General features: G+C 38.7%; 2 protein-coding genes across 5 annotated transcripts; one reads left to right on the top strand and one right to left on the bottom strand.

The window, feature by feature from the left end:
• The first annotated feature begins 1,598 nt into the window (after positions 1-1,598).
• coasy (CoA synthase) lies at positions 1,599-10,379 on the top strand. Of its 3 annotated transcripts, none has more exons than XM_028476163.1 (11): positions 1,599-1,750; positions 1,956-1,999; positions 3,499-4,217; positions 4,310-4,524; positions 5,141-5,272; positions 6,523-6,712; positions 7,434-7,498; positions 7,580-7,664; positions 7,932-8,029; positions 9,472-9,618; positions 9,736-10,379. In XM_028476163.1, the coding sequence occupies exons 3-11, from the start codon at positions 3,548-3,550 to the stop codon at positions 9,793-9,795; spliced, it is 1,662 nt and encodes a 553-aa protein (XP_028331964.1). In that variant the 5' UTR covers positions 1,599-1,750; positions 1,956-1,999; positions 3,499-3,547; the 3' UTR covers positions 9,796-10,379. The 3 variants fall into 3 exon arrangements, with proteins under 3 accessions (XP_028331964.1, XP_028331965.1, XP_028331963.1); XM_028476164.1 differs by having other exon boundaries at positions 1,956-2,017; XM_028476162.1 differs by lacking the exon at positions 1,956-1,999.
• A 904-nt stretch (positions 10,380-11,283) lies between these two features.
• Positions 11,284-25,704, bottom strand: LOC114481638 (myosin light chain kinase, smooth muscle-like). Of its 2 annotated transcripts, none has more exons than XM_028476608.1 (17): positions 25,425-25,704; positions 24,813-25,283; positions 23,450-23,596; positions 21,974-22,126; positions 21,726-21,866; positions 20,324-20,454; positions 19,083-19,239; positions 17,684-17,995; positions 17,510-17,606; positions 17,216-17,419; positions 16,923-17,140; positions 16,402-16,525; positions 14,948-15,100; positions 13,780-13,909; positions 13,619-13,700; positions 13,339-13,479; positions 11,284-11,772 (listed from the first exon to the last, which is right to left on the bottom strand). In XM_028476608.1, exons 2-17 carry the CDS (start codon positions 24,973-24,975, stop codon positions 11,567-11,569), a joined length of 2,559 nt encoding a protein of 852 aa, XP_028332409.1. In that variant the 5' UTR covers positions 24,976-25,283; positions 25,425-25,704; the 3' UTR covers positions 11,284-11,566. The 2 variants fall into 2 exon arrangements, with proteins under 2 accessions (XP_028332409.1, XP_028332410.1); XM_028476609.1 differs by having other exon boundaries at positions 24,813-25,191.
• Positions 25,705-25,949: the final 245 nt, after the last annotated feature.

Raw genomic sequence — 25,949 nt, 5'->3', positions numbered from 1 at the left:
GGAAACCTCTGGAACTTCCTACATCATGATAAAAAAAAAAAAACAATTTTCTTTTATTCTCAGGTCCATAAAACGTTTTAAAGAAATTATTTCTTTTACATTGAATATTATAATTTCTTCCTGTTGTATAGAAAACTTTTGATAATATGGTTTATATTCATTGTGTGTGAGGTGTTTATTTGAAAAAGAATATTAATTTAAAAAAAAGTAAAAATAATAATATTAATAATAAAATTATTCAGTGGCATATGAAAAAAAAAAATTATTACAAAGTTGAGTGAAATACCCTTAATTTTGTGATCTGTGCATGATTTTGACACCAGATTACTCAAATGTGCCAAGTTTCATGCAGATTAAACAAAACCCCAAGGAGGAATTTGAAAAAATGAATGAATGAAAAATGTTTTTGATATGTCGTGACTTACAAAGAGCAATGTGCTGTGGGAGTGGGCGTGGCCTATGTCAGAAGATGCAAATCTATGTAGGAAACATGTGGATATGAATTTTATGAAGATGTGAATAAAATTGTGAAATGTAAAGGCCAAATTGTTATTAATTGCTACTTATGCAATGCCTCTGCCCAGCTAACCCAAGGGCTTCATCATGCAAGTCTTTCTACAGTGTGGATTAAAAACCAATGATCTTTTCTTTATTTTGTGATGACAAACTGTTTGCCTCAAAACACAACCTAACACAATAAAAAGTGTATCTCTCTCACATCAGTGTCATTTTTCATGATATATTGTCAGCATTATATACGTGTGTGTGTGTGTGTGTGTGTGTGTGTGTGTGTGTGTGTGTGTGTGTGTGTGTGTGTGTGTGTGAACTCATAACGAAATAACTAATTTATAGTATCATTTTAGAATATATTTTTTAATCATAATGAAGTAACGTATCTTTTAGATATATATACAGTATATATGAAATTTTCAGTATGAGCTACATGTAGGGTTAGTGTACTGATTACAACAATGTTACAGTTTTATCAATACAAATATCTCTATCATTTGTTTTATTTGGACATTTCTTGTAAATATTTTAAAATTCAAGCGTGACATCGAAATACTTTTTTAACATTTAAAAAGAATCTCTAACACTGCGATTTTTAGCGAGTGAGTTCTGTTTGTGTTTCAATTCACATATATATATAGAACATGATTGTAATGATTGTAATATATATATGTATGTACTGTACAGTATATCTTCCCAAAAAGGTATTCGCTGACAACTGACTAGTTAAAGACAATTCATTTTTACAAGGTTTTTCCATTAAGGTAGAAATTAAAGACAACAACGTTTTGTTTTGTTTTTTATTTACAAACGTTTAAAGAAGTTTATCGGGAGAAAATACAACACAAAAGTCGAGACTTTTTTCTCCAGAGATTAAAAAAAAGGCGAAAATCAATTGGGACATTTTTTTTTCCAGTTATGCAAATGTTTTTAAACTTATTTAATATTATTCATCTATTTTTATGTCCAAACGAGCTAACTTCACGATACGAACTACATATCCCAGAAATCCATTTTTCAGTCTCCACCAATCACCATTCACATGTCGTATCACGTGACGCCTCGACCCATATTCCTGCACAGTGACTTCCTCCAGAGTTCGTGTTTGTGTTTAGCTGAGAGGAGAACTGCGGATGTCAGTTCATCCTTGAAGGCAGTGTTTGTGGAAATGTGAATTAACGTACGTCTGCATTGTGTGTAGTCCCGCTTTTTTAATCCTCGTTAAATCCTCTCTGCACTGGTAAGTTGTTGTTAAAGCTCGGTCTGCTCTCTGGTTTTTGTAAAAAAAAAAAAAAAAAAAAAAAAGGGCCGCAGTGTGTCGGTGGCCTGGAGCTTGAAGGTTAAAATCAAACACTATTGTAACCATTGCATTAAACTTTTGTTTATTGTCGTATGTGAGCGTCATTCAGCTTAAAAGTGTGATATAAACTGTTTCCCTTCAACAGGGCGGAGCTAATACATGTAGCTGCTCGGTCGGAGTTCACATGAGGTTGGACACAGACTCACTGTATGAATAATTTATTAATATTGCCTTAACACAACGGGAATTTATCATTGTAAAAGCTTAACATGCACGTGCAGAGGAATTACACTTAACTTCGTGTGTAAGAGCAAAGAATACAAATAAAAATCAGGGCATTGTAATAATAACCAATCAAATCTTTAACATTTCTTTAAATAGTTTTTTGTTCTTGTAGGCAGACAATCACATCATATCTCTGTTTATGTGCATAACAATTTAATAAGTAGATAAGAATCCATTATTGTGGAAACAACAAACAATTTCTGTCATTTCCTGTTTGCTTAAAGGAATTGTCAAAATAAGATACAGTGTTTATGTTGTGTGTGTGTACTAGTTTACATACGGTGACAAAGATAAACAAGAAACCAGCAAAAATGTGTTTAGTTATTTCCTAAGTTGAGGAAAAAATTGATTTTCTCTTGATATAATTTTTGTTTTGCTACAGTGATATATTTATACATCCCTTTAGCCTCATTCAGAGGGTCAAATTTGAAAAGTTCTGTTTCCTCCCTCTCTTGTTATTCCACATTTTGTAAAAAGTCAGCTTCAAACGGGACAGTTGGATTTGTCTCGCGTTGTGACGTCACATCGTGGAAACTCCTCCTCTTCTTGACAATCCTGACTCCTCCTACCCAATAGGAATGTGAGCTTCTCCCTCTCAAACTACCTCACAGATCCAGAAAAAAAAACTACAATTTGAGATTAAATATAATTACATGAAGGGAATTCATTGTATACATTTTTAATATGGATTTAAGTTATTATAAATTTACATTTTATTGAGTTTCATTATCTTTTAAAAGTAAAATAATGTATTTAAGGTGCTGCTGTGCATTGCACATGGCCCTAAAGTGCATAATAATAATAATAATAATAATAATAATAATAATAGTCTTTAAGGGGCTTTTAAAAATATATATTTTAAAGTGCTGTAGTGCATTGTACATGGCCCTAGGATAAAAATAATAGCTGCTAGCCATATTTGTGCACTTCCAACACCATCGTTTCTGCTGCTAACAACAGCTCTGTTGGTTAGGCTAATAATTGTGCATGCTGAGTGGGCAGTGGGCACAGAGACGTATAAACCTGGATGCTGCACTTTATCGTTGTGGAAGAGGTTACACACGGATGTGTCACGTAGATGGCCGACACTTCCCACAATGTAAACACACCTGTTATGCCTCTACCTCCCACAATGCAACATGCCAATCAATGAAAATGCGTCATAATCTGTCCAAAAAGGTGGCTCTCCATAGTTTATACCCGAAGGTACAAAATTATTCGAAAAAGTCCTTTTAAGGTGTTTTTTTGTTTTTTAACGGCGCACATGTTATGTTTATTGGTAATATGTTAAACACATTTTTTTGTTATATACATTTTCACTGCAGGTACCCTTTAAATTAGCCCTGTTTGTATGCAGTGTTTTTGGTTATTGTGACCCAGAACATCTGTTTGTCTCCCTGCAGCGTGGTGTTGCTCCTCCTGTGACAGTCGGTGACATCTTCACGTAGGAACATGTCCATGTTCAGCACAGGGGTCCTCGTGCTAACATCGCCCCTCCACATCCTTCCCTTACGCATCGCCCCCGTGCTCAGCTCAGCCGCTCAGCTAGTGGAGCGCACGTTATACGTGCACTTCCACCCTGGGTTGAATTTGGGAGGCGGGACCCAGCCTCGCCCGGTCTTCATCCAACCCGTGGTGGATCTGTCAACGGTCATCAGCCGCCTCTACAGCAACGCCGCGGACGTGTGTGGACACCTGGACGTGCGTGTTTTACTGACTAACATACGTGCTCATCCAACCACCGTCCCAAACTGCCCCTTCCCCGCTCCTCAGCCTCTCTTACACTCCCCAGATGTTGTGCTCACGGACTTTGCCGTGCAGGATCCGGGTCAGTCGCTTCAGGTCAAACAGTGGCTGCAGAAGTACACGGGCCACTGCTACGCCTGCGGCCCCAGCCTGCCATCAGTGCTGCTGCAGCCACAGCTAACACGTCTGCAGCAGGAGGAGGATGGGCAGAGCCGTCTGGAAGGGAAGGCAGAACCTCTGCAGACCTACAGTGACGTGGTGGTGGGCGGGACTTTTGACCGGCTACACGGGGCTCACAAGACCCTGCTCAGTATCTCCTGCCTGCTGGCTAACAGACGCTTCCTCATTGGTGTGTGTGACGACGCAATGTTAAAAAGTGAGTTTCCCACCATCAGAACAAACATTTCCCACTCACACTGTGTTTCCAACACAACCAGTGAATCATTTTGTTTCTCCTTTCTATTCCAGAAAAGGTGCTGAATGAGCTGATCGAGCCGTACTCTGTCCGAGTCCAAAGGCTGAGGGAGTTCCTGCACGACATCAAACCAGTGCTGGAGGTGGAGATTGTGCCTCTTGACGACCCCTTTGGACCGTCAATCACAGACCCTCTGCTGCAGTGCATTGTGGTTAGCGAGGAGACGAAGAAGGGTGGTGAAGCCGTCAACAAGAAACGCATCCAAAATGTAAGTTATGAACTAAGTAAATAGTAAATACCTGGAACGACGCCAGACATGTAGCTGTAATACAGATAGATTTACGTCTGGAATTAAAAGGTTATTAAATACCATCATTTGCATTAAAAAATACATCAACAACTTGCATTTATATTGAAATAAACAAATAAAAGACAGGTCATAGTAACTATGATAGAAGTCTTGCATAGCTTAAAAATGTTTTTTTAATTGAACGTGCCCTCAGAAACAATCGCAATAAATGTAAGATTTAATTTATATTTAATTTATTATTTAAATTTTTCTATTTTTTTATTCTTTTTCAATTTTTGAAATAAATTTTACCCTTTTTTATTTTCTATTTTTTTTCCTTTTTTTTTTTGTATAAAAAAATGTAATTTAATTTTGATTTTAGTTCAAAAGCCATCAACTTGTTTTTGCTTCTATTTGTGCCGTATATACACAATTATCAGAAAGTTCACTCCAATGTCATTGAGTTCTGCTTTTGACATTTTGTCCATCATTTTAACGTCTGTTTTCAGGTGTACAGTCACACCAACATGGGGCTGTAGATGGTTTACAGAGGGCGTGTCTAATATCATAGTGATTTTAATTGTGGTCCGTTTAGGGCCTCCCAGCTCTTGTGTTGCACGAGATCCAGCTGCTGAAGGACGTGCACCACACCGAGACCGAGGAGGAGAAGATCAGCTCCTCCAGTCTACGCTCTCGTCTGCTGGGAACTCTCATCTCTCCACCTAAGGTAAGGCTTTATAAAATCAATTTATTTATTTTGTAATCATTTTTTTTCCACCGTTTTTTTAGAAATATTTAATGAATCATTTCAGAAAATATTGGTTTTCAACTTCCGTGAGAAAACAAAAGAAATGATAATAATTAAACAAAAATGTATGTCAAAATAAAAGTGTAATCATAACCAGGTGTAAACTGCAATTAAAAAGATAAGTTGTACTGGCTCCTTTTTATTTATTTATAATATGCCATATAAAGATTTATGAGAGCAGCATGAATGTTACCCAATTTCCTCTCAGGGATCAATGTTTTCCTAAATCTGATCAGGTTTATTGATTAAGGTCATTTAATCTAGGCAAGATGTGTATTCGCAAGGCCAATACGTATTTTCCAATTTGAAAAAAATGGCAAAAATGACAACCTGCATCTGGATTTGTTGACAATTTTGTTCTTTTTACGAATGAAATTGAAAGTAATAATGCAGGAAAAACAGAAGAATGACCTTGACTTTAAATATGACCTTAATCAAAGGTCAAGGTCACACATTGAAAGGAAATGTTGTTCAATGGTACCAGTCTAAGCACTGGATCTCAATTTGTGGCCAAGTTATAGGGAAAAATTTATTTTTGTTGTTTTTTTTTTTTGGTGACGTCATGAACTTTGACCCCTACCAATATTTTTACTGGGAGGTCGTACAGCTTTAGTCCAACAAAATAAAATACTCCACTTCAGATGAGCTTTTCATAAATGTAACATTAAACTTGTGCAATAAATATTGGTAGAGATATGGAAAATTTAGTTTTTTGACACTTGGCGTGACCCTGACCACGACATTTTGGCTCCAAAAAAGGTCGACTGCACATCATTGACATTACCTCCATGAGATGACATACGTGTGATTAATAACCTAGGAGGAGTTCCAGGACAAAGAAGTTGTGGAAGAAAAATAATAACTCCTAGGAGAACAATGTATTTGGCAATTTTCAAGGGGACTCTACAAACCATAACATCGGTGGTCTCGTCCACAACAACGGTTCCCGGAAACATTTCCCCCAGACAAATGTCTTTTGCACGTTGGTTGCTTTTATTCACATTATTTCACTTTCTATGTTTAACAGTGGATTCTGTTTTTATTGGTCTATTTCATCCACGATACCGTTAAGGTGGAAATTATAATTATAGGGCCGTGCTAAGGTAGCTCCCCTCAGATAAAGTCGTCCATCTCCCATACCTTCATCAGCGATATGTTGTGTATATTAGGACTCCTCCCACCTCCCTCCCCTTCCTTACGTCATTGGCCTGGCCGGAGGCAGCGGTAGCGGGAAAAGCTCCATCGCTCATCAGCTGGAGGCTCTGGGCGCACTTCGGATCGATTGTGATATACTGGGACATGAGGTTTACCAGCCTGGAGCAGCAGCCTATCACAGAGTGCTTGAAGAATTTGGCACAGGTGAGGAAAACAGAAAAAACACCTGAGTACGGCTGGGGCGGGGCTACACTGTTTGATTTTTATCAATCGTACTCAGCTCCAGCTCAAACTGTGCCACTGTCTGAATGTTCTCAGCTCACGATTCCTGTTAAAATTATTTTTAGTTTTACAATTTTAGTCGACTAAATCAATAACAGATCTGCTAGACAATTTTTTACCGCTGGTATAGGAAACGAAGTAAACCTACTGTAGTTATTGTTTGTAAATGTAATATATAAAATACAAATTTAACTTTACTGTTAACTAAATACTGTTTCTTTCCACTTATTTATGAAATAAGATTCTTTAAAATGTGTGTCATCACTCATTCACCATCATTATGATCTATAGATGTTGTTTCATAGAATTCTGAGCAAAATGTTGTTGTTGGACTAACGGGGGTACTTGGATTCAGAAATAAGAGAAAGGGGGATTTGAGCCAAAAAAAGTTTAGGAACCACTGCACTACATCATGTATACTACACCATGTGTTCTACATCATGCATGACACAATTTAGCTGAGACTCCCAAAAATAGACACACGAGTGAAAAATCGGCTCAAAATGGGCCAATAATCACACAGTGTATGCTCGACTCTACTGCTAATCACAATAAGGAAGGTATATTTGTGATCAATATTTCTCAAAGCTCAAACAGCTGCTGTCTATGAATGCTGAGTCAAAAAACAGCTTCTTTTTTTCAGATCTTCTAAATGAAAATAAAACCATTAACAGACGCGCCTTAGGAAGAAAAGTCTTTGGAAACAAGGTGATTTGATTGTGTTTTTAAAACACATTAAACTCCATCATTGTCGTTCACAGACTTACAGTAATAAGTTTATTCCTGCAGGAACGATTAAAAGCCCTCACTGACATCGTTTGGCCTGAGATCGCTCTTCTGACCAGGAGCAGAATCCACTCAGCCATGGAGGAAGGTTTGTACGGGTCACACTAATAAACTACAAGCCTGTTACTGGTACATTGGAGTTATTCATACTTGGAAGTTTGATTTTAGTCAATGAATGTTTCTAGTTCAGACACATGTAATAACAGACACTTTTTTAGCCAAAAGCCACGTTATGGACAAATGGACACCAGACATTTTGGCGTCTGCAATGATTATCAAAACGAATGAATAATTTGACAGAATGTTAAATAGTGATGAAGCGTTTTTGGTTATTATGATTTCTTGCTTTGTGCAGGTAAACAGGTGTGTGTGGTGGACGCAGCAGTTCTCCTAGAGGCTGGATGGACAGATTTTGTCCATGAGGTCTGGGTGACCATCATTCCTGAGGAAGAGGTATAATGTTTGTACCGCAGCACTTAATTGGTGTACATACTGAGTTTTTATATATATTAGGGCCGGGAAAATTAGCGCGTTAACGATTTGCGTACATTTTCTCAAATTAACGCGTTAAAATTAATTGACGCATCGATTATTGTTACCACCGCTCCTTCACTCGACGCAGTACGATGATGAACTCCACAGAGCAAAGGAAGTAAGAACCCACATAGACACCCAGTGCACCGTTTTCTCACAGAAGAAGAAGACGTACTTCTGTTTCCTGTAGCTAACGCTGCTACAGCCTGAGCTAGCATTGGAAAACTGAAAACACACACTTAACACTTCCTTAATCTACGAGCGACGCGTCTGGGTTCAGCGGCGGCGGTGTCAGGTTTGCTAGTTTAACCAAACCTATTTCTTTTGTGAAAGAGAAATAGGTTTGGTTAAACTAGCAAAGCTCACAGGACTACCGTAATAGGCTAACAGCAGATATTGTTCAACATTTGAAAGCTGCTAAACTAATGCACAGATCAAATACATCTCAGAAGAAGTACAGGACGAACAGGTTTGAGAATTTTTTAAGAACCCCAGAAGACATGTGGTTATTTTGTTTACAGAGGGTTTTGTACTGCCAAAATAATCCAGTCTTTGCATGAATTTACATTGGAACCAATGATGTTCTACTGCTGTTGTGAAAAATCACTGTACATTATTTACATTACATCATTGCATTTCTGACAAAATTTTCGATAAGCTAATTGTTCCAGTTTTACAGCTGAGGTTCTAATTTTCTGTTCATCCGTTTACATTATAGAATAGTACAATGTTGCAAAAACAATGTTTTTAATCACAAGAAATTTGTCATAAGCTTTGTTTTTTAAAGACGTATTAAGTTATTATTTGTTGCACCTCAGAGTTAAGCACTTTCTACGCAAATATTTAGTTAAAATAAACCTTTTTTTTCCATTTTTGCATGTTTATTAGAAGCTGATGATGCAATAAACTGCGATTAATTGCTGGTATTTTCTTAACACGATTCGTGATCAAAAATTTCAGATTTGCGATTATATAGTTGTTTTTTTAATCGATCCCCGATATATATATATATATATATATATATATATATATATATATAGTTATATTTTTGTTGTCATTTAAAATCCCCTTTATTGATGAATTTTAAATTCATTTTGATATCAAGAATTTCTGGTGACCCGAAAGACATTTTTTTTCTAGAATGATTTTTTTAATCATGTTTGATTTACTGTATTACATATACAGAGTAGCCAGGATAAGAGACAAGTTGTGCCACCTGAGGTATTTCTTTAACTGCATTTTATCATTATTAATAACTAGTTTTGATGATTAATATCTCAAATGTAGCCACATATTTACCACCAGAGGGCGACAAAGCTCTGACACAGCTGGTTATAGTTGTTTTTCCTGTGCTCTCTCAGGCTGTGTCGAGGATAACAGAGAGAGATGGCGTGACCACAGAAGATGCCCTGCGTCGACTGCAGAGTCAGTGGCCAAACGCCAAGCAGGTGGAGCACGCTAACGTTGTGTTAAGCACGCTGTGGGAACCGGAGATCACACGGAAACAAGTCAGTCCAACAACACTGGGTTCACATCAATTTATATCCTAAACGCTTTTTAATTGCATTGGTTTTTTATCTGCATTTTTTAGGTTCTAATTCTGCCTGTCTTTTTTTTTTTTACAGGTTCTAAAAGCTTGGAATCTTCTACAGAAGAGAATTCAGCAGAAGGAGGAGGGACGATAGGATTGTTCATTGATCATTTCTGACCTCGACTCAGTGCCTTATTCAGATTTTATGGCTTGTTCAAGTCTGATGGTTTCCAACTGTACAAAAGATACTTGATAAAATAGTCGTAGATTATAATGCTGAAATTTATTTTTGGGGTCAAAGTTTCAACAAATGTTCATCTTTGGCTAAAAATACCAGTAAACACTGACATTGTTTGAATGTAAAGCTGAGAATTAATAGAAAAGTGTTTTGGTTTTTTAGTTCCAAGCATGTAATGCAGCATTCCTCTAAATCTAGGTTTAACACCTTCATACTGTCTCCACACAGGTACAATTGTAATGTTCTGCATAACATTTAAAATTAAGATATTTCATCCATTGATGAAATTGTTACATTCTTTGATTTTCTTCCACATATCAGAAAGTAAATCTATGGCCAAATATAATTATACCAATAAGATGTTGTCACTGTTTGCATTGATTTCATGTTAAACCAATACATGAATCATATCATTTTCAATGTTCACGTTTCTTTAACAGTTGTAAATCATTCACAGAGTTGGATTTTTCAGTTAGAGAAATAAAACTTTTACACCTTGATATTTTTGTATATACATGTTACTACTGGGTGGATATGTTGCCACTCAGCTTCTACATTGGTTGAACATTTTTCATCAAAAACTTAAATATTTGTCTTTAGTTGCAATTGGCAAAAGTCCTAATATGTTACATTTTCTCTTATTTTAATACAACACAGGACTGATATTTCCATGATGTTTTTAATTTAAAAAAAAAAAAAAAAATTCTGGTCATATTAAAGGCACTCTAACTTTTGGCCACTAGGGGCGCTAGACCAGTAACTTATGTCAAACAAACCTAGTGGCCACGAGCGGCGCAGCACTGTCACAAAAAATCAGTCGGGCCAGCCTCCCTTGTCTTTTCGTTGTGTAACTTCGGGATAAAGATTGGCTCAAAGGGCTGGGTCGGTCGGGCTAGGGTGTTGAGCGGGGCTGGACGAGCAGCCGCTGCCCTCCTCCGGAGGCCCGGCGCTCCCCTAAACTCCCTGGTACTCGGCGTGGGCAGGGCAGTGTCCGGGCCTCAGCCGCATCTTTTTAGCCTCCTCAGAAGCAGTTTTAAACATTTTGCTTTCCTCGGCCATGACCAGGAGTTGAAAATACTAGCAAACGCCTTTTAGCCCAATGAGTATACCAGAGCCTGTGGTCACTGACTACTGTACAGTGATACTTTCTCGTGGCATTCTTCAAGTCACATGACCTGGTGAAAGACTGTCCGTATCTCTAAACTTTAAGAGGGAAGCCCCGCTCAGAGCATTGATACTGTCAGCGCTGTTTATTGGCCTGAGGAATCATTTCGTGTGACTTTAAGAACATTAAAGCACTTGAAATACCATTTTCTATTCATAACTTCTGGATGTAGATTCAGGATTTTTTCAAAGCATGTTGAAAATACTTTATTTCAATGTGCAAAAATGTACAGTAAAGTGATTTTTATGATAAATAAGCGTAGCCATGATTATATTACTTGGTGCATCAGTGACTGGTGTTGGGCACACAACAATTCAGAGTGCGAACACTTCGCCGTGACATATAAGAAGCTGTGAAGGCTGACAACATGGCATTCTTACTTTCAAAAAGTGTAAATACAGATTTTTTGTTTTTGTGCTGGTGAATAATTTGCACCAGCAAAGTAAAAATCTGGATAAGTCAGTTTCCAAAACAAGGAAAATTGCAGCTCCATTGTCCATTTGTAGCTATAGGCAGATGTCTTCAAAGTGCCACTTTGAGTTTGGCGGAACACGTCGCTTCTCCAAGCTCGTTTGTGGCCCTGCACACATAAACCCCCGAGTCAGCAGGCTTCAGATCAGACAGCACCAGAGAGCAGAGTCCGTCTTCCTGCTGCTCCATAGTTATTCTGCTTGACTTGTACACAGGCTTCTCATTCTGGAGCCACTTCACCTCTGGCTGAGGGTAACCTGTGGGTGACACAAATATTACTGTTAGTAAGACGATGGACTGTTTCATTCCTGATGTTCATTTTTCACTGTCAACAACGTCAGACACATTTATCGTAATTTTAATCAGATACCTCATTAAATTGAGCAGAAAGATCCCATTTGTTCGATTAAATGCTCCTATACTTATTTACTAGGGATGTAACGATTCACTCAACTCCTGATACGATTCAATTCACGATTTATTAGAAAATACTGTATTATTTTCCTTTTATTTTTCATTGTCAAAAGAATCCCTTGATAAACTATTCAAAACAATGTAATTTAACTAAAAATAAATCTTGAATGAAATAAAGAAAGGAATACTACAAATGAAGACGAAGCCTATTAATTTAAATTCTGGTTCTATAGTAAACAATGCAAAACTGCATAATAGTTCTTTTTCTTTTTAAAAGTGCAACTGAAAATGTATTTTGTGCTTTAACAATTGGACTTAAAAACAGTCATTGCACTAATTTACGTCAGATGTTTGTTTGGACCAGCAGAGGGCTCTGGTAACCCAGTGGTTGGTTGGCATGCGGCTAATCTAGCAGTGAAGAGATGCTATGCTAGCAGACAGAGCTAATAGAAAAACGTGACTTTTACAGATATTCATGTAATATTACAGATATTCTTTCGGTGCTTAAGGGGTAAGGAATCATTAACATGTTTAAGAGTAGAAGGCGGCCAGAAAGAAAGTAGTAGCAGATTCCGCCCGCCGCGTACACTGCTGGACAAGAGAAGGGATAAATATATAGCGCCCTCTGCTTTTTAAAAAAAGTACTGTGATTCAATTTTCAAAGTATCGCTGTCAATCGTGATACCATGAATCGATTTTTAACTGCCTTACGATTAATCGTTACGTCCCTATTATTTACTTTACTACTGTGAAGTATTTTGTGAAAATTCTCTGAAATTATGAAGTGTTTGATCTGGTCATTCAATATGACTGTGCCATCAAAACATTTGCCGTACATTACTGATAAGGAATTTGTGTAGGGCACTTTAAGTCAGCTATTAGTTCTCAGTGGGTTTATTCTGAATGAACCATTTTTGGTTTATCAGACGCAACGTGAGCTATTTTTGTGACGCAATTAATTTCTCCAGGCCAGTACTTCATCCTGGCATGTTTAAAACTTAAATATCTTCTTAGTTCCCATTGTAAATCAGCTTGTATATAGAAATACAAACTCAAGACTAAAAGTCAGTGCTGGAGCAGTTGGTCCCATGGGAAATTTCTTCTACTGAGGAAGCTTCCCGGTGGTAACGCTCCATCACAGCCACAAAGGTTGGGGCTTTGGGATTGTGTGGTATTGGCTTGCAGAGTACGCACTCATTGAGCAGAAAGATGAAGCCCTGGGCAGTTCTACACACTTAAAATGCCAACATTTGGACACCAAGCAGGATTAAAACACTTTAGGAAGCAGTGAGTGATCCTGATGTTTGGGTTATTGTGTCATGTTGTCATCACTCAAAGCACGACAGATAGTTTCCTTGGCCCTGCTCGGATGTGATGTGACATTTACAGAGTGGATCACAGCTCCATACCATTGACGTGGCACGTTAGCTGTGCGGTTGCTCCTTCGGGGAGGGCGGCATCCTTCAGGGCCTGCAGGAAGCGCGGCTCGATCTGAAGCTGCTTGTCCAGTGCCTGGAGGGCCTCCTCTGCCTCGTGGCTCCACCCTGGCTCTGGATTATGAAGAGGAAAACAAGGGCTTCACTGATCACACACGGGGCAAACATGAAGTGACAAACTGAAACTGAGTCATTTTCTACAGTATATGCATGTGGTTATATGGGACACAGAAGGCTAGTGTGTTGGTCTCACCCTCTGAGGAGCTGCCAGGAGAGTTGGGTCTGCTGGATAGATTAGCCATCCGCTGAAGGGCCAGAACAGCCTTGCCAGTTTTCTACAAGTTTGAAGAAAAGAAGGAAGCTTTATGAGAGAACAGACAGTTTATCAGAAAGAAAACATGTTTCCTTCATTACCTTCCACTTCCGCTTGGCCAGGAAACGCTTCATCTTCATCTTATTGAGAGACTTGGTGGGTCTGCGGCTCAGCGGGGTGAAGGAGACCATCCATGGGTGACTGAGGGCCTCTCTACATGACAACCTACCACTAGAGTTAAAGTGGATAAGGAAATACAAAGTCTTTAAAATCCATGTAAAGCAGAAATAAGTGTGTGTTATAAGTTTCACATCACAGAAACATGCGTCATTGACAAACTGAGCCAAATTTGAAAGATGAAAAAAAAAAATTGCTAAGTATATAAAATTAGGTCTCAAAATCATGGAAAAGGACGCAATCTACAGTAACAATGGAAGCTAGCAGCGTCATTGGACGGACCCCCATATTTGCTTCATAGCGAGCAAATAGCGCCTCCAACCAGACTCCCTTTCTTTTCATTACCTATGGAGGACCCCAGTAAAATTCATGCTCTACACCTTCTGTGAAAGCGGAAAAGCCGTCAAAACGCTTGACGCAGGCGTTACTGTATTCAGCAGGTTAACCAGCGACACATCCAACTGTGAGTTTCAGCATTTTCTTTAGGATTGGCGCCAAAACTTTCCTGGTCTCAGTAAAAAAAAAACAAAAAACTGACCGTGTCGTAGAACCATGCTGAAATGGGTTTAAAGACAAGTGTTCGTGTTGACGGCCTGACATCATTGACGAGGCTTTCGCGCCTGCGCGTCACACAAAACATTCGCGAGAGTTCAATATTCCGTAGGAGACATGATTGGTTAGCTGACTGGTTAGCTAGCTGCAAACTGTCATAAGAGATGCTATCCGGGACTCGAGAGCGAGTTGAAAACCACCGAAGCTAAAGCTCAGAATGTGTTTATACGCTTCAGCAGCAGGGTCGGGTTTATGCTAATGAGGACTTCGTTACGTAACGCGGTTATGATTTCTGACCCGCCCATTAAAACCTGAAGACAGAAATTCGAAACGGTGAAGCCTAGCTCCACAAATAAATTCAAAATGGTTAAATGTGTTTTTAAGGAAACACATTTATGACCCATTTAATACGTTTAGAAGAAAATGGCTGAATTTGTTTAGACAGTCAAACATTTATGGCACCTTTTATTCATGTAAATGATTGTAACAACACTCAACCCCTTGAACTTGATGTGGAAGCGTTGCATGTAAAAAACAAACCTCATGTCCTTCTTCAGTAAAGAACTGATGAAGTCTTTCGCCTGCTCAGAGATGTCCTCAAAACTTTCTGGGTCAAACTCATAGCGGGCAGCGGTCACAAAGGCAAACGTCTCCGCATCGTTGTTTCCCTGGAAAGGAGATTCACCGCTGAGCCTACAGAGGAAACGGTAAAGTTCTCCTTAGGAACGTCTTCAACACAGATTCATCTGAAGTTTTACATAAAACCTCATTCAGTCATTCTATACCACAGCGAGACATCTCGCTCAGTGGGTCGTGAGTCAAGTTTACACAGCAGGGGGCGTCATACCGAGATTTGTAGCTTCATCCACATCTTCTCAATAATGTTTCAAAATATTGAGTGCATCTTAGAAATTCACTGTTTTTTGTAGAGTATTGGTATGTATTTATTGTATTAGTTTTTGACATTATGAACAGTGGACTAAACCAAAGACAACTCTAAAGATTTCTAGCCTTAATTTACAAAAACATGCGACCACGTGGCAGTTTGCGTTTTATTATCCGATTGGGAAAATTTTTACTTTTGAGAAACAGACAGGAGGCTTTTAACTGGATCTGGGGGATTGATTTGCGGATAACCCCCTGAATTTTAAAAAAATTACATAACGAACATAGACGAGCATGTCCAGCTTTATTTGTCTTACCATTGGCACATCTCACACCAGTGGTTCTCAAACTAATTTACCTCAAGTACCCTTTTATTTCTGAATCCACGTACCCCCTTTTGTCAGATTACAAAGTTTTCTTTTTGAAAACAACTATAGAGCATTGATAACACATTTTAAAGAATCTTATTTTGTAAATAAGTGTTTAATATTTAATGCAGAAGTTCCCAACCTTTTTTGAATCATGACCTCATTTTGATTTTAAAAATTTCTGGTGACCCCAAAGAAATTAGTTTCTGATCATGTTTGAGCTCAGATGTTTTTTTTTACTGCATTTTAGTTGAAATAGATTTATTGAAAGTATAGAAATACAGTTTAAGATTGTGTCATTTTAATTTAAAAAAAAAAGTAAAAAAATGTTTTTTCAGAAATTTCAGGCGACCTCTTTAACTCAACATGACCCCACATGGGGTCCCAACCCCAAGGTTGGAAAACCACTGATTTAGTGCTTCCTGAATAGATTTCTATAGTTTTTAAATCATTTCCGGTCATACCACGCCTGGTGTTGGACCGAGACATGACAATTTATTTCTCCCTCTTAAATAGAGGGAGAAATCCTTCTGTAGAGCCATCACGTACCCCCAGTTGAGAAACGAGATGGCTGCATTATGTGGGACTGGGTCATACATTTCAGCGCATCAGTCCGGTGGCACCCTTTGTGTGGCCCTTGTAAGAGTAACTAAGCTGCTGCCATGAAACTCTGCCTGAATAAACCAGCCACTGAGAATTAACGCTACCGCGGCATTAACTGAACCCATCAACAGCACATACAAGATGTAGCAGATCACTCCGATGCTCCACATGTCCGTTTCCAGACCCACAGGCTCGTAGTTGATCACCTCCGGGGCCACAAACTCCGGCGTGCCATGCATCACCATCAGCGGCTTGTCCTCCTCTGAAAAACAAATATTGATTTTTAAAAGCTTTGTACCTGTTTGGTTTCCGTCTATTTACAGTCATCTGTAAATAGATCACACAGCTGCATTCAGTGCGTCGCATTTTCTACACGAGTTAGCCTCCCATGCTGCGCTCCTTTTACTGAGTGGAGGTTGTTATCTATTTAAAGAGATGCAATGATGTAACAGGGATCACAGCCCTAAAGGCATTTAGAAGCCCCCTGTTGGTATCTTTGGCCCACATCACAGCGGGTTCTCCTGCAATGACCTTTAAGAAAATATGTTGGATGCTAAACTACATTTTGATCGTGTTACACTTTTTTTGGGATCAAATTGGCTGAAAACACATGGAGAATAAAGGCATTTAACTCCCAGTTGACCAATATTGTGACTCACCTAATTCACGAGCCAGACCAAAGTCAATGATCTTGATGCGCGTACCAGTTGTATCCACACATACAATGTTCTCTGGTTTAAGGTCCAGGTGGATGATGTTCTGCTTGTGAACATACTGCATTCCCTCCAGGATCTGCTGCATGTAGCGTGCACTGGTGGGCTCCGTGTGCTCAAAGTTGTCATCAACAATTCGTTCAAAGAGCTCCCCACCTGCAATACTGGTGAACAGCAGCTCATTGAGGAGCATGGAGCTCATACAAGCATCACCACATAGCTATGGTAGTTCTACTTACTACTCCATGACCATGACCAGTTCAGGGCGAGTGTCGTATGCGGCCACACACTGAACAATTTTGGGGTGGTGAAGTTTGTTCATCAGTTCGATCTCTTCGCGTGCAGCAGTTTTCTCCTTAGACATCCGGCCTCGGTAGAACTTGCCTGCACACTCCTGGCCCGTCTCTTTGTGCGTCAAGCGGTACACCTCACCAAACTTTCCACTGGGAACAAACAAACCTATTACATACCTGACAAACCAATGTCTGCAAATATGATCTCCGTTTATCATATCAAAGAACTGTAATGCTTACAATCCCAGCTTCTCATGGACATCATAGTGGTCCCTGACTTTATTTTTAGTGTTAAGGCTCACAGTCACATAGGACTCGCACTCCTCTGTCTTTCCATCTGCAAACACAAATGGCAAATATTCAATCGTTCAACAACAAAAGCACACAAAGCACAAGATGCTGCCAAAAACTCACTTGAAGTCGCCATCTTAATGCTGTCAGACTCCTGACTTGGATCACTAATTCCTGCAGAGTTGTAAGCTTTGACACGAAAGCGGTACTGGCACAGAGGCTCCAGGCCCGAGCGAACGTGGTACGACGTGTTCTTACAGTGCCCTATTATCTCAGTCCAGCTGCCGGCCTTGTCCAGACCCTCCTGAATGACTTCCACGATGTAACCCAACACAGCCGTGCCCCCGTCGTAGCTGGGACCCGTCCAGGACAGAACAAGAGACTGGGTGGATAGCTTTGAGACCACCGGTGGGGATGCTGGTGGATGAGGGCGGTCTGAATAGATTTCAGATGGACAATATTTTTATATTTAGATGTACAGACACAAAGGAGTTTGTGTTTAAATATATAAGCCAATATAGTTTATAGAGCCTTAGGTAGATAATGAAAAATGACAAAGAAAAAAACTTGGAGAACAAAGGAGGTGATGAGATCTGTTAACTGAGTGTGTGGAATAAAATTATTGTCTATAGCTGGGTTTCCATTACAGAGTTACGCAAAATAGTGATATTTCCAAATGCAGAGAAACTATAATTGCGCTTTGAGCGTGTTTTTATTGAAGCTTGTTTTGGGCAGAAGCCTCGTAACTTATTTCATTGACTTGGGCTCAGAACATTCTCTATTCCTTTGTTGTTTCACATCTAACGTGGCAGTAATATTCAAGTCTAACGCTAAGAAACGTCTGGGTCTCCTCTTCCGCCTACACGTACCGTGTCATGTTTACGTGGAGAGAAGTGTTCACGTGACCATGTATGTCACATTCTGTGACGTATATTTGTTGAGAAAATGTTTCCATAGCGCTTTCGCGACACATTTTAATATCAAAACATCTGAAATTCCTCCTCATGAAAGCGTAAACATTTTTTAGCAATATTTTAGTGCTTTTTCAAAAACCACAATTCTCTGCTAATAGTTACATTTGATTGTAATAGTTGGGTTTTAACCCATAGAGGGCAGTCACTCTTAATTGTTTATGACAAAAACACCAAATTAAAATACTTTGGTTAAAATGTCAAAGATTGAACTATAGGATTAATCAAACAACGACTTCATAGCCAAATAATATTTGTTTTCAGCAGAAACAATGGTTTAGTTACTTTAAGTAAAATGTTGACTTAACGTAGGACAGGCTACAGGGCTTCCTGTGCTCTGCGTGCACCTCCTGGCAGTGGTGAGTTATGAAGAGAAACCAGACAAAGAAAAATCCGTCCAGCGGGAGAAACTACAGACACTCTTTTTCAGGAGAGTAACTGCACTATCCAAGGCATTTCTGACTTTTACAATCCAACATTTGTCCAGAAATAGTTTGTGCATGTACTTCTGATTGATCATTGGCCACGGTACATCAAAAGTCAGGTCTCACCGATGACACTGAGGGAAATCGTGTGCTGAGCAGAGCCGGTTCGGTTTCGTACGATGATGGTGTATAAACCCGTGTCTTCTGGAGACGCCTGAGAGATCTTCACCTCGCTGTAGGTTTTTGTACTGTTGACCGACGTCCTTGGCCTTCCTGTAACCACCTGACAAATTATAAGAGGGACGCGTGGTCCAATTTATGACTTTCTAATAAAATACATTAAAAAAATGGTGAAATAAAAAGTGGAAAGTAATATCAGCATAGCCACACCCACTAACATACACATTAACAAACATAGCATACACTAAATACATAATAAGGGTAGTGGGGGGAAAAAAAATCAATCAATTAATTGCAGTTTTTATTATTGACAATTATGAACCGAATTCTTAAATTTCCTACGTTCTATTTAATTTCAATTTTACTAATTGTATGCGAGTCCTAACTTGGACATTTTAATTTCACTATACAATATTGAAGATAGGGTGAGGTGAGCAGTCAAATAATTCATGTAATTGACAATTACAATTGGAAATGTACTTTTAAAAATCTGTTGCTGTCATAATCATAATTAAATTGTAATTGAGTTCAGATAATTGACTTTGTCATTTTTCATGACAATTACAATTTAACGCTAAACTGTGGAACCATGTTACAGTTCTATACATATGTAGTTAATTATTCAAATGTGTTTCACATCAAGTTTTCCCACATTTTACAATTTATAAATGATTATAAATCTAGGGGTATACTGACATTAAAAAAAAGGCTTAAACGCCCACACAAAAAATATTAAAACCCATATTTTCATTGATTAGGAAGCCTAACGTAACCAATAGATAGGAAATAAATTAAGATGATAGATATTTGTTTTTAATGTATTTTACAGCTGATTTAGGACCTGTTAGCATTAGAGATGCTAACAGAAAGCTAACACAAGAGGAAAGTTAACTTTTAGGGTATTAGGTTATTTCAGGCTCAGTAATTGTGATTAATTGTAATTGACTTTGAGGATATAAAATAATTGTAATTTTATTGGAAAAAATGCTGGTCACTGTAATTGAATTATGATTGAAACTGAAAAATGTAATTGACCCCAACCCTGAATGGAAGACTAATAACTGAATTGATAATCGATTTTAAATTTGGATGATTAACCATCTCTAATGTATAAATGTGGTTTTATTCCAGATATTAGTCAAATAAAAACATGAATATGATCTTTATAATAATGAGTCTGATATTACCTTGTCTCTGTTGAATATCCAGCAGCAGACCACTGGGACAGAGCTGCTCCTGAACTCACAGTGAAGCTGGACCTTCTCTCCCACTTGGACCTCCACCTGCTCTGGTGGATCCAGTAGCTCCACAGGAGGTCCTGAAGGAGCACAGCGAGCTTACTTTCAACACAAACGCTAAGAAAATACTCAACGTCAACCAATAATTATGAAATATCTGTTTCCTGCGTGTTCACTTCAGCATTTTCACCTTTGGAGGAAAGTATTTGAGCTCCGAGCAGGAAGTTGGTGTGTGAGCAGATTTAACAAAGTTTAACAGGTGTGTTCAATTACCTGCAGAATTCAGTGATGAGGGAGCCAATCATATTGCAGCAGTCAAGTTTGGTTGTACTGACACAAATTTAATTAAAAGTGGTTTTAAAACCTTTTCTCATATATTACATGAATTGTTTTTGTTCAGATTTTCTAAGCAGAATTTAAGCTTTTATATCTGTTTTGTAAAAACACTAGGACAGGTTTGGATTTATATTTTTGTTTTCTAGTTTTCCAAAACTATTTAAATTTCTACGTACTGTATGTAATGGAACTCATCGAGCAGTTGTAGATTTCTAAATTTGGTCAAATCCAAATGTACAATCAGTCAAAATTAAATAAAAGTAAAAAAATATAGAAAACAACAACAAAAAATACAAGAAATGAGGTAATAAATACACAAAATAACCAGAAGTGATGCAAAAACGCCTCAAAAAACACACAAAACAACCACAAATTGAGAAATAATATGCAAAACAACAACAAAATCACACACAATGACTCCAAAAATACATAAAACAACAATTTAAAAAACCACAAACCCTTTGTTCTGTCTCGTGTTGATGCATAGATATGTCGTTATTTTAAATATTGACATGAATGTTGATAAAGTGGCCCTCGGATCGATCACATTTCTGTTTTAAATGTATCTGGTAAAATCAGCACTATTGGAAAAGGATTGGATTAGACGTGTGTGTGTGTGTGTGTGTGTGTGGGTGTGTGTGTGTGTGTGTGTGAGGTTGCTGCTGCAGAAGATTTAGTTGCATTAAAAACAATTTCATTTTTATATTGTGCCAAAGTAACGGATTATCTGGGAATTATGCCTAAATCTACACGACTATTCCTGGTTCATATAATAAAGTTAGAGCTCTTTTTTTCTTATTTGTTTCTTTACAGTTTTATTTTTTATTTTAGTCATTTATTTATATATTATTTATTTATATTTTTGGTTAGATTACCACGAGGCAGTTGAAATGCTTTACACTGTGATATTAAACAGAGATGTCCTTGTTGTTGTCAGATAATGACAATAATCTGAATTTAATCCATTATTCCTGTGACAACTGATTGTGAGGCTTAGTGAGATTTACTCCTTTACCTTTGTTCACCTCTGTTACATGTTGACTCCTCACTTTTGAAGCTGAGGATAATTCCGGCTGGTCACGTGACTCGGCTTTGGATGTGACCTCAGTCTGCAGCTCATTGTCATCATTGGTTTTGGGAAAAGCCTTTGTTCCACCTTCAATGTAAACACACTGAGTCAGGTTTACGGCACCAGTGCGACTCATTTGCAGTGAATTTAATGATGATTATGGCTCATTGTCAGCTTGTTTATGAGTCTTTAACCTTTGACGTGTAACACAGCACTGCTGGAGAGTTCTCCTGCTGGGTTCTCAGCAGTGCAGGTGTAGATCCCAGCATCTCCACTGGAACACTGAGTCAGAGTCACGCTGGCAATCTGGTTTTTAAACACACTTTTCCTTGAATGCAATTTCTCACCTAACAAAGAACAGAGAAATGTGTGTGTTATTGCTTTTCTGTGATCAGGAAATCATGGTTGATGCAAAATATCAGTGGTTCTCAAACTTTTTGGGCTCTAGTCCCCCCTTTCTCCTATTTCTGAATCCACGTAACCCCTTTTGTCCGACTACAACATTTTGCTTAGAAAACTATTTACTATTTAAAAACAACTATTGGTCATAATGATGGAATGAACGAGTGATAACATTTTTTGGGTTTTTTTCCTACAATAAGTTTTTGATCATGTTTGAGCTCAGATGTTTTTGGGTTTGTTTTTTTTTACTGCATTTGAGTTTAACTAGATTTAGTGAAAGGATAGAAATACAGTTGTTAAAGATTGTGTCATTTTAATTTAAAAAAAAAGAATACAAATTTAAAAAACCTCTGAAATTTCAGACGACCTCATTTAAACTCCAGACGACCCCACATTAGGTCCCGACACCAAGGTTGAAAAACACTGATTTAGTGGCTCCTGAATAGATTTATTTCTATAGTTTTTATAATTTCCGGTCATCTCAGACCTGGTGTGGGACCAACACTGAAATGTGTTTGTTATTTTATCTCTCTCTCTCTCTCTTTCTCTCTCTCCCTCAAGTACCCCCTGTAGTGCCATCGCGTACCCCTAGAGGTACACGTACCCCCATTTGAGAAACACTGCAATATATGATTGATTGAGCTAGAAACAAAGTTTTTTTGCAATGGGAAATTTCACGACTTTAAAAACTCATGGATTTAGATTTATTTGTAATGTTTCATCTTGAATACTAACAGTTCTCTGGCTGATTGACGACATCACTAACATTCGACATCAAAAACATAAATATGTACAAATACGGAATGTTTGACTTGACTTTTTTAGCTTTCCAGAGCAGAAACGAACCTTAACCTGGGTGTGAGTTAGTGTCTGTGTCTGTGTCTCTGCTTTGCGTCTTGACCTTACATGTAAAACATTTCGGTGTACGGTTACTCCCACAATGTTAAATGTGTTTTGTTTTTTTTGTTTTTAAACAATTGAGCCACTTCCACTTCTTACGTTGCTCGCACAATTCATCTAACACTCTCTTTTCAGACATTGCACCAATTGTAGCTACTTCAACACTGACACAATCACCTGGTTTCATGTGTTTTTTTCTGTGTAACTCTTGCTTACAAAATGCTGTCCTCGTTTACAGTTAATATCAACACCATGGAACACTGACAGATGGAAGGAGTTGAATTCCATTATGGTTTATAATCCCCTGTAAGACTTTTGAGGACATATTGACATTCTTCTGCTTGCTTTCGTGTGTTGTAACCACGTACCATTGTGCTGCCAGGAAATGGCTAGAGGCTGACTTCCTGTGATAACACCTTGAAAAGTAGCATCACCACCAACACAGACTGTACAGTCTCTGAGTGGTTCTTTGAAGTGCGGTGCTTCCAGATGGTGAACTTCTGCACATCTGGCATCTGGATGGAGAGAAGACGATTCATTGAGGATTTTTTAATATTGCCTCAAAATATTATCAACGTTAAAGCGCAGAATCTGTATTTTTGTCTAATTTAGATGTTATGTTACTGTTTTTCCTACACTATACAGTCCACCTGCAGGGGTTATGGAGATACTGGGCTCTAAGTTCTCCCACATGTGGTGGGAAATGTCTGTTTGCACACATGATGGTGCTGGAATGTCCAGTAGGGTTGGTTAATGAGTGGTCTCCTGTGGGTAGTGGTATGCCATCAGTGTTTGTTTGTGTGTGTGCGTGTGTGTGTGTGTGTGTGTGTGTGTGTGTGTGTGTGTGTGTGTGTGTGTGTGTGTGTGTGTGTGTGTGTGTGTGTGTGTGTGTGTGTGTGTGTGTGTGTGTGTGTGTGTGTGTGTGTGTGTGTGTGTGTGTGTGTGTGTGTGTGTGTGTGTGATGTCTTCTGTTGGAAAAGGCCATAAAAAGTTGTAAAATAACACTACGTTTGAGGTTTATGCATAGACTGTTTAAAAGATGGACGGGACAAACTCCCCGGTGGAGTGAAGCTTTTACTTTTAGAGCTCCCTCTGCTGTGTGTTCAAGTGCTCATTTTTCTGTGAACTTTGTTTTAAATAAGTTATTTGAGGTTGAAAAATACGATTTTACGTCATAAATGACAATGATTGACAGTCTCGGATCTTGCGTAGCTCTCTTTGTGAATATCAGTTACGTCGTGAATAAAAGCAGAGACGACATTTAACTAGATATTAGAGTGTAAATATATGGTGGTTTTGTTCTAACCTCTATGATCTGAACAAGACATTGGTAGAATTTCCAGCGGGAAAGATACTTGTGTTATTGGCGTAGTTGGACTTGCGTAAGTCATCATGGCAGTACGCTAAATGGGTGGGGCATGTTGCCAAGGCTCCTCCCACCAAACCCTACTGTGCAGACTCACGCCCACTGTGTTTATGTACCACCTTAAGTGCTGAGTCAACACATTTCCTGTATAATTGTGACAAATGTACCAAGTTTTGGATATTTTTCAATTTGAGACCCAACAGATTTCAGCTTTCCTGGTTTCTATGTTGGTCTTTGTGGAGGTTTTGGTGTGAATGGTTAAGAAAAAGGTTCAGATGTAGAAAATGTCATTAAATCATCTTTGCTTATGGCGTTAAACTAATATATATTCCACTTTCAGACATCTTACTGGGTTTTTTTTTTACCTGTTGCAAATGAAGCTCCAAGTTTCTTGTCCCCCATTGAAGTCCTTCCAACAGTGTCAACTCCATTCTGTTGCTTCTCCTCACAACAGGGTCGACTTTTGGGCTTGAGGGCCAGCCGGAACGTGGAAACAAAAGTGTTTGATTTCCTACCATCGTTATCCATTCTCGAGCTGAAGCCGTCACTCAATGAGTCCGTCACTCTTCCTCTTCTCTCCTCGAGGTCGTAGTTTGGTTTTTTTCGTCTCAGTTAATAACACGGGTGTAAAGCTGATGTGTTGCTGTTGCACACCCTCCCTCCAGCCTGCACTCACACATCTTTGGATGCTTACAGGAGGAGCTTTAGTCCTGGGTTTTGCCTCTGCAATCACAGCCCCCCACTCTGTGCACACATTACACAGGAAACACGACTGCTTTATCAGGCCGGATGATTAAAAACCCACATGTCCAGCCCCCTTCTCCCCCCTCTGTACACTGAACAACAGCAAGGGACAGAAAACAAAAAAGAGAGAGGGGAAAATGTGTGGGTGAGAGAGAAACCATCAAGCTGAAGAGAAGCAGAAGCCTCAATGTTAGTGAAAAGTTGACGAAACCTTAATTAAAAAGCATTATTACCTCATTAGGACTGCGTCTCCTCTCAGATTACCATTTGAACTCCCTCCGTTGGCCTAGTTTAGAGACATTTTGCTCCTTTAAAGCTCAGCCAACAGTGGAGTGAGCCACACAAAGGGCAGGAATCAAGAAGAGCCAGTAGGACGACTTTCTGTTTGCATCTCATTAGCTGTACGGCAAAAACGACTGAATGAAAATCTGTCGTGGAGAGACTCGTTTAAAAGTTAAGATTACAGCATTGGTGGTGGATCGTGTGACCACAATCAGGAAGTGTAAATGAGACACCTTCAGTGTAATGAGATAAAAATAGAAAAGACGTCTGGGTGTGTCTGCAGGTTGTACAGCAGCAACTGTCATTTGGAGCTACGTCGATCAGGATCAATGAATAATGTGTAAACACGTTTAATCTAAATCACTGTCAGATCCATTTAATCCAAACGTTTCCTCACAATGTTCACACAAACCTTAACTTAACATTTTTTTTTACACATTTTGTCCTGATTTACGATGATTTATCCAACTGTGCAT

This window comes from Gouania willdenowi, chromosome 19 (genome assembly GCF_900634775.1).
Source record: "Gouania willdenowi chromosome 19, fGouWil2.1, whole genome shotgun sequence".
In the NCBI taxonomy this organism is placed as follows: domain Eukaryota; kingdom Metazoa; phylum Chordata; class Actinopteri; order Blenniiformes; family Gobiesocidae; genus Gouania; species Gouania willdenowi.
The sequence above is the reverse complement of the archived record's forward strand: the minus strand, read 5'-3'. Positions and strand labels throughout refer to the sequence as shown.

What these genes read in the sequence shown, in the direction of transcription:
- coasy (XM_028476162.1), top strand. Translation starts at nt 3,548, where the DNA reads ATGTCCATGTTCAGCACAGGGGTCCTCGTGCTAACATCGCCCCTCCAC. An exon ending in CCATCATTCCTGAGGAAGAG is followed by an intron (nt 8,030 to 9,471) that starts GTATAATGTTTG and finishes GTGCTCTCTCAG; the next exon opens with GCTGTGTCGAGGATAACAGA. An exon ending in CGGAGATCACACGGAAACAA is followed by an intron (nt 9,619 to 9,735) that starts GTCAGTCCAACA and finishes TTTTTTTTACAG; the next exon opens with GTTCTAAAAGCTTGGAATCT.
- LOC114481638 (XM_028476608.1), bottom strand. Translation starts at nt 24,975, where the DNA reads ATGGATAACGATGGTAGGAAATCAAACACTTTTGTTTCCACGTTCCGG. An exon ending in TGCTGTGTTACACGTCAAAG is followed by an intron (nt 21,867 to 21,973) that starts GTTAAAGACTCA and finishes TTTACATTGAAG; the next exon opens with GTGGAACAAAGGCTTTTCCC. An exon ending in GGATATTCAACAGAGACAAG is followed by an intron (nt 19,240 to 20,323) that starts GTAATATCAGAC and finishes ATAATTTGTCAG; the next exon opens with GTGGTTACAGGAAGGCCAAG.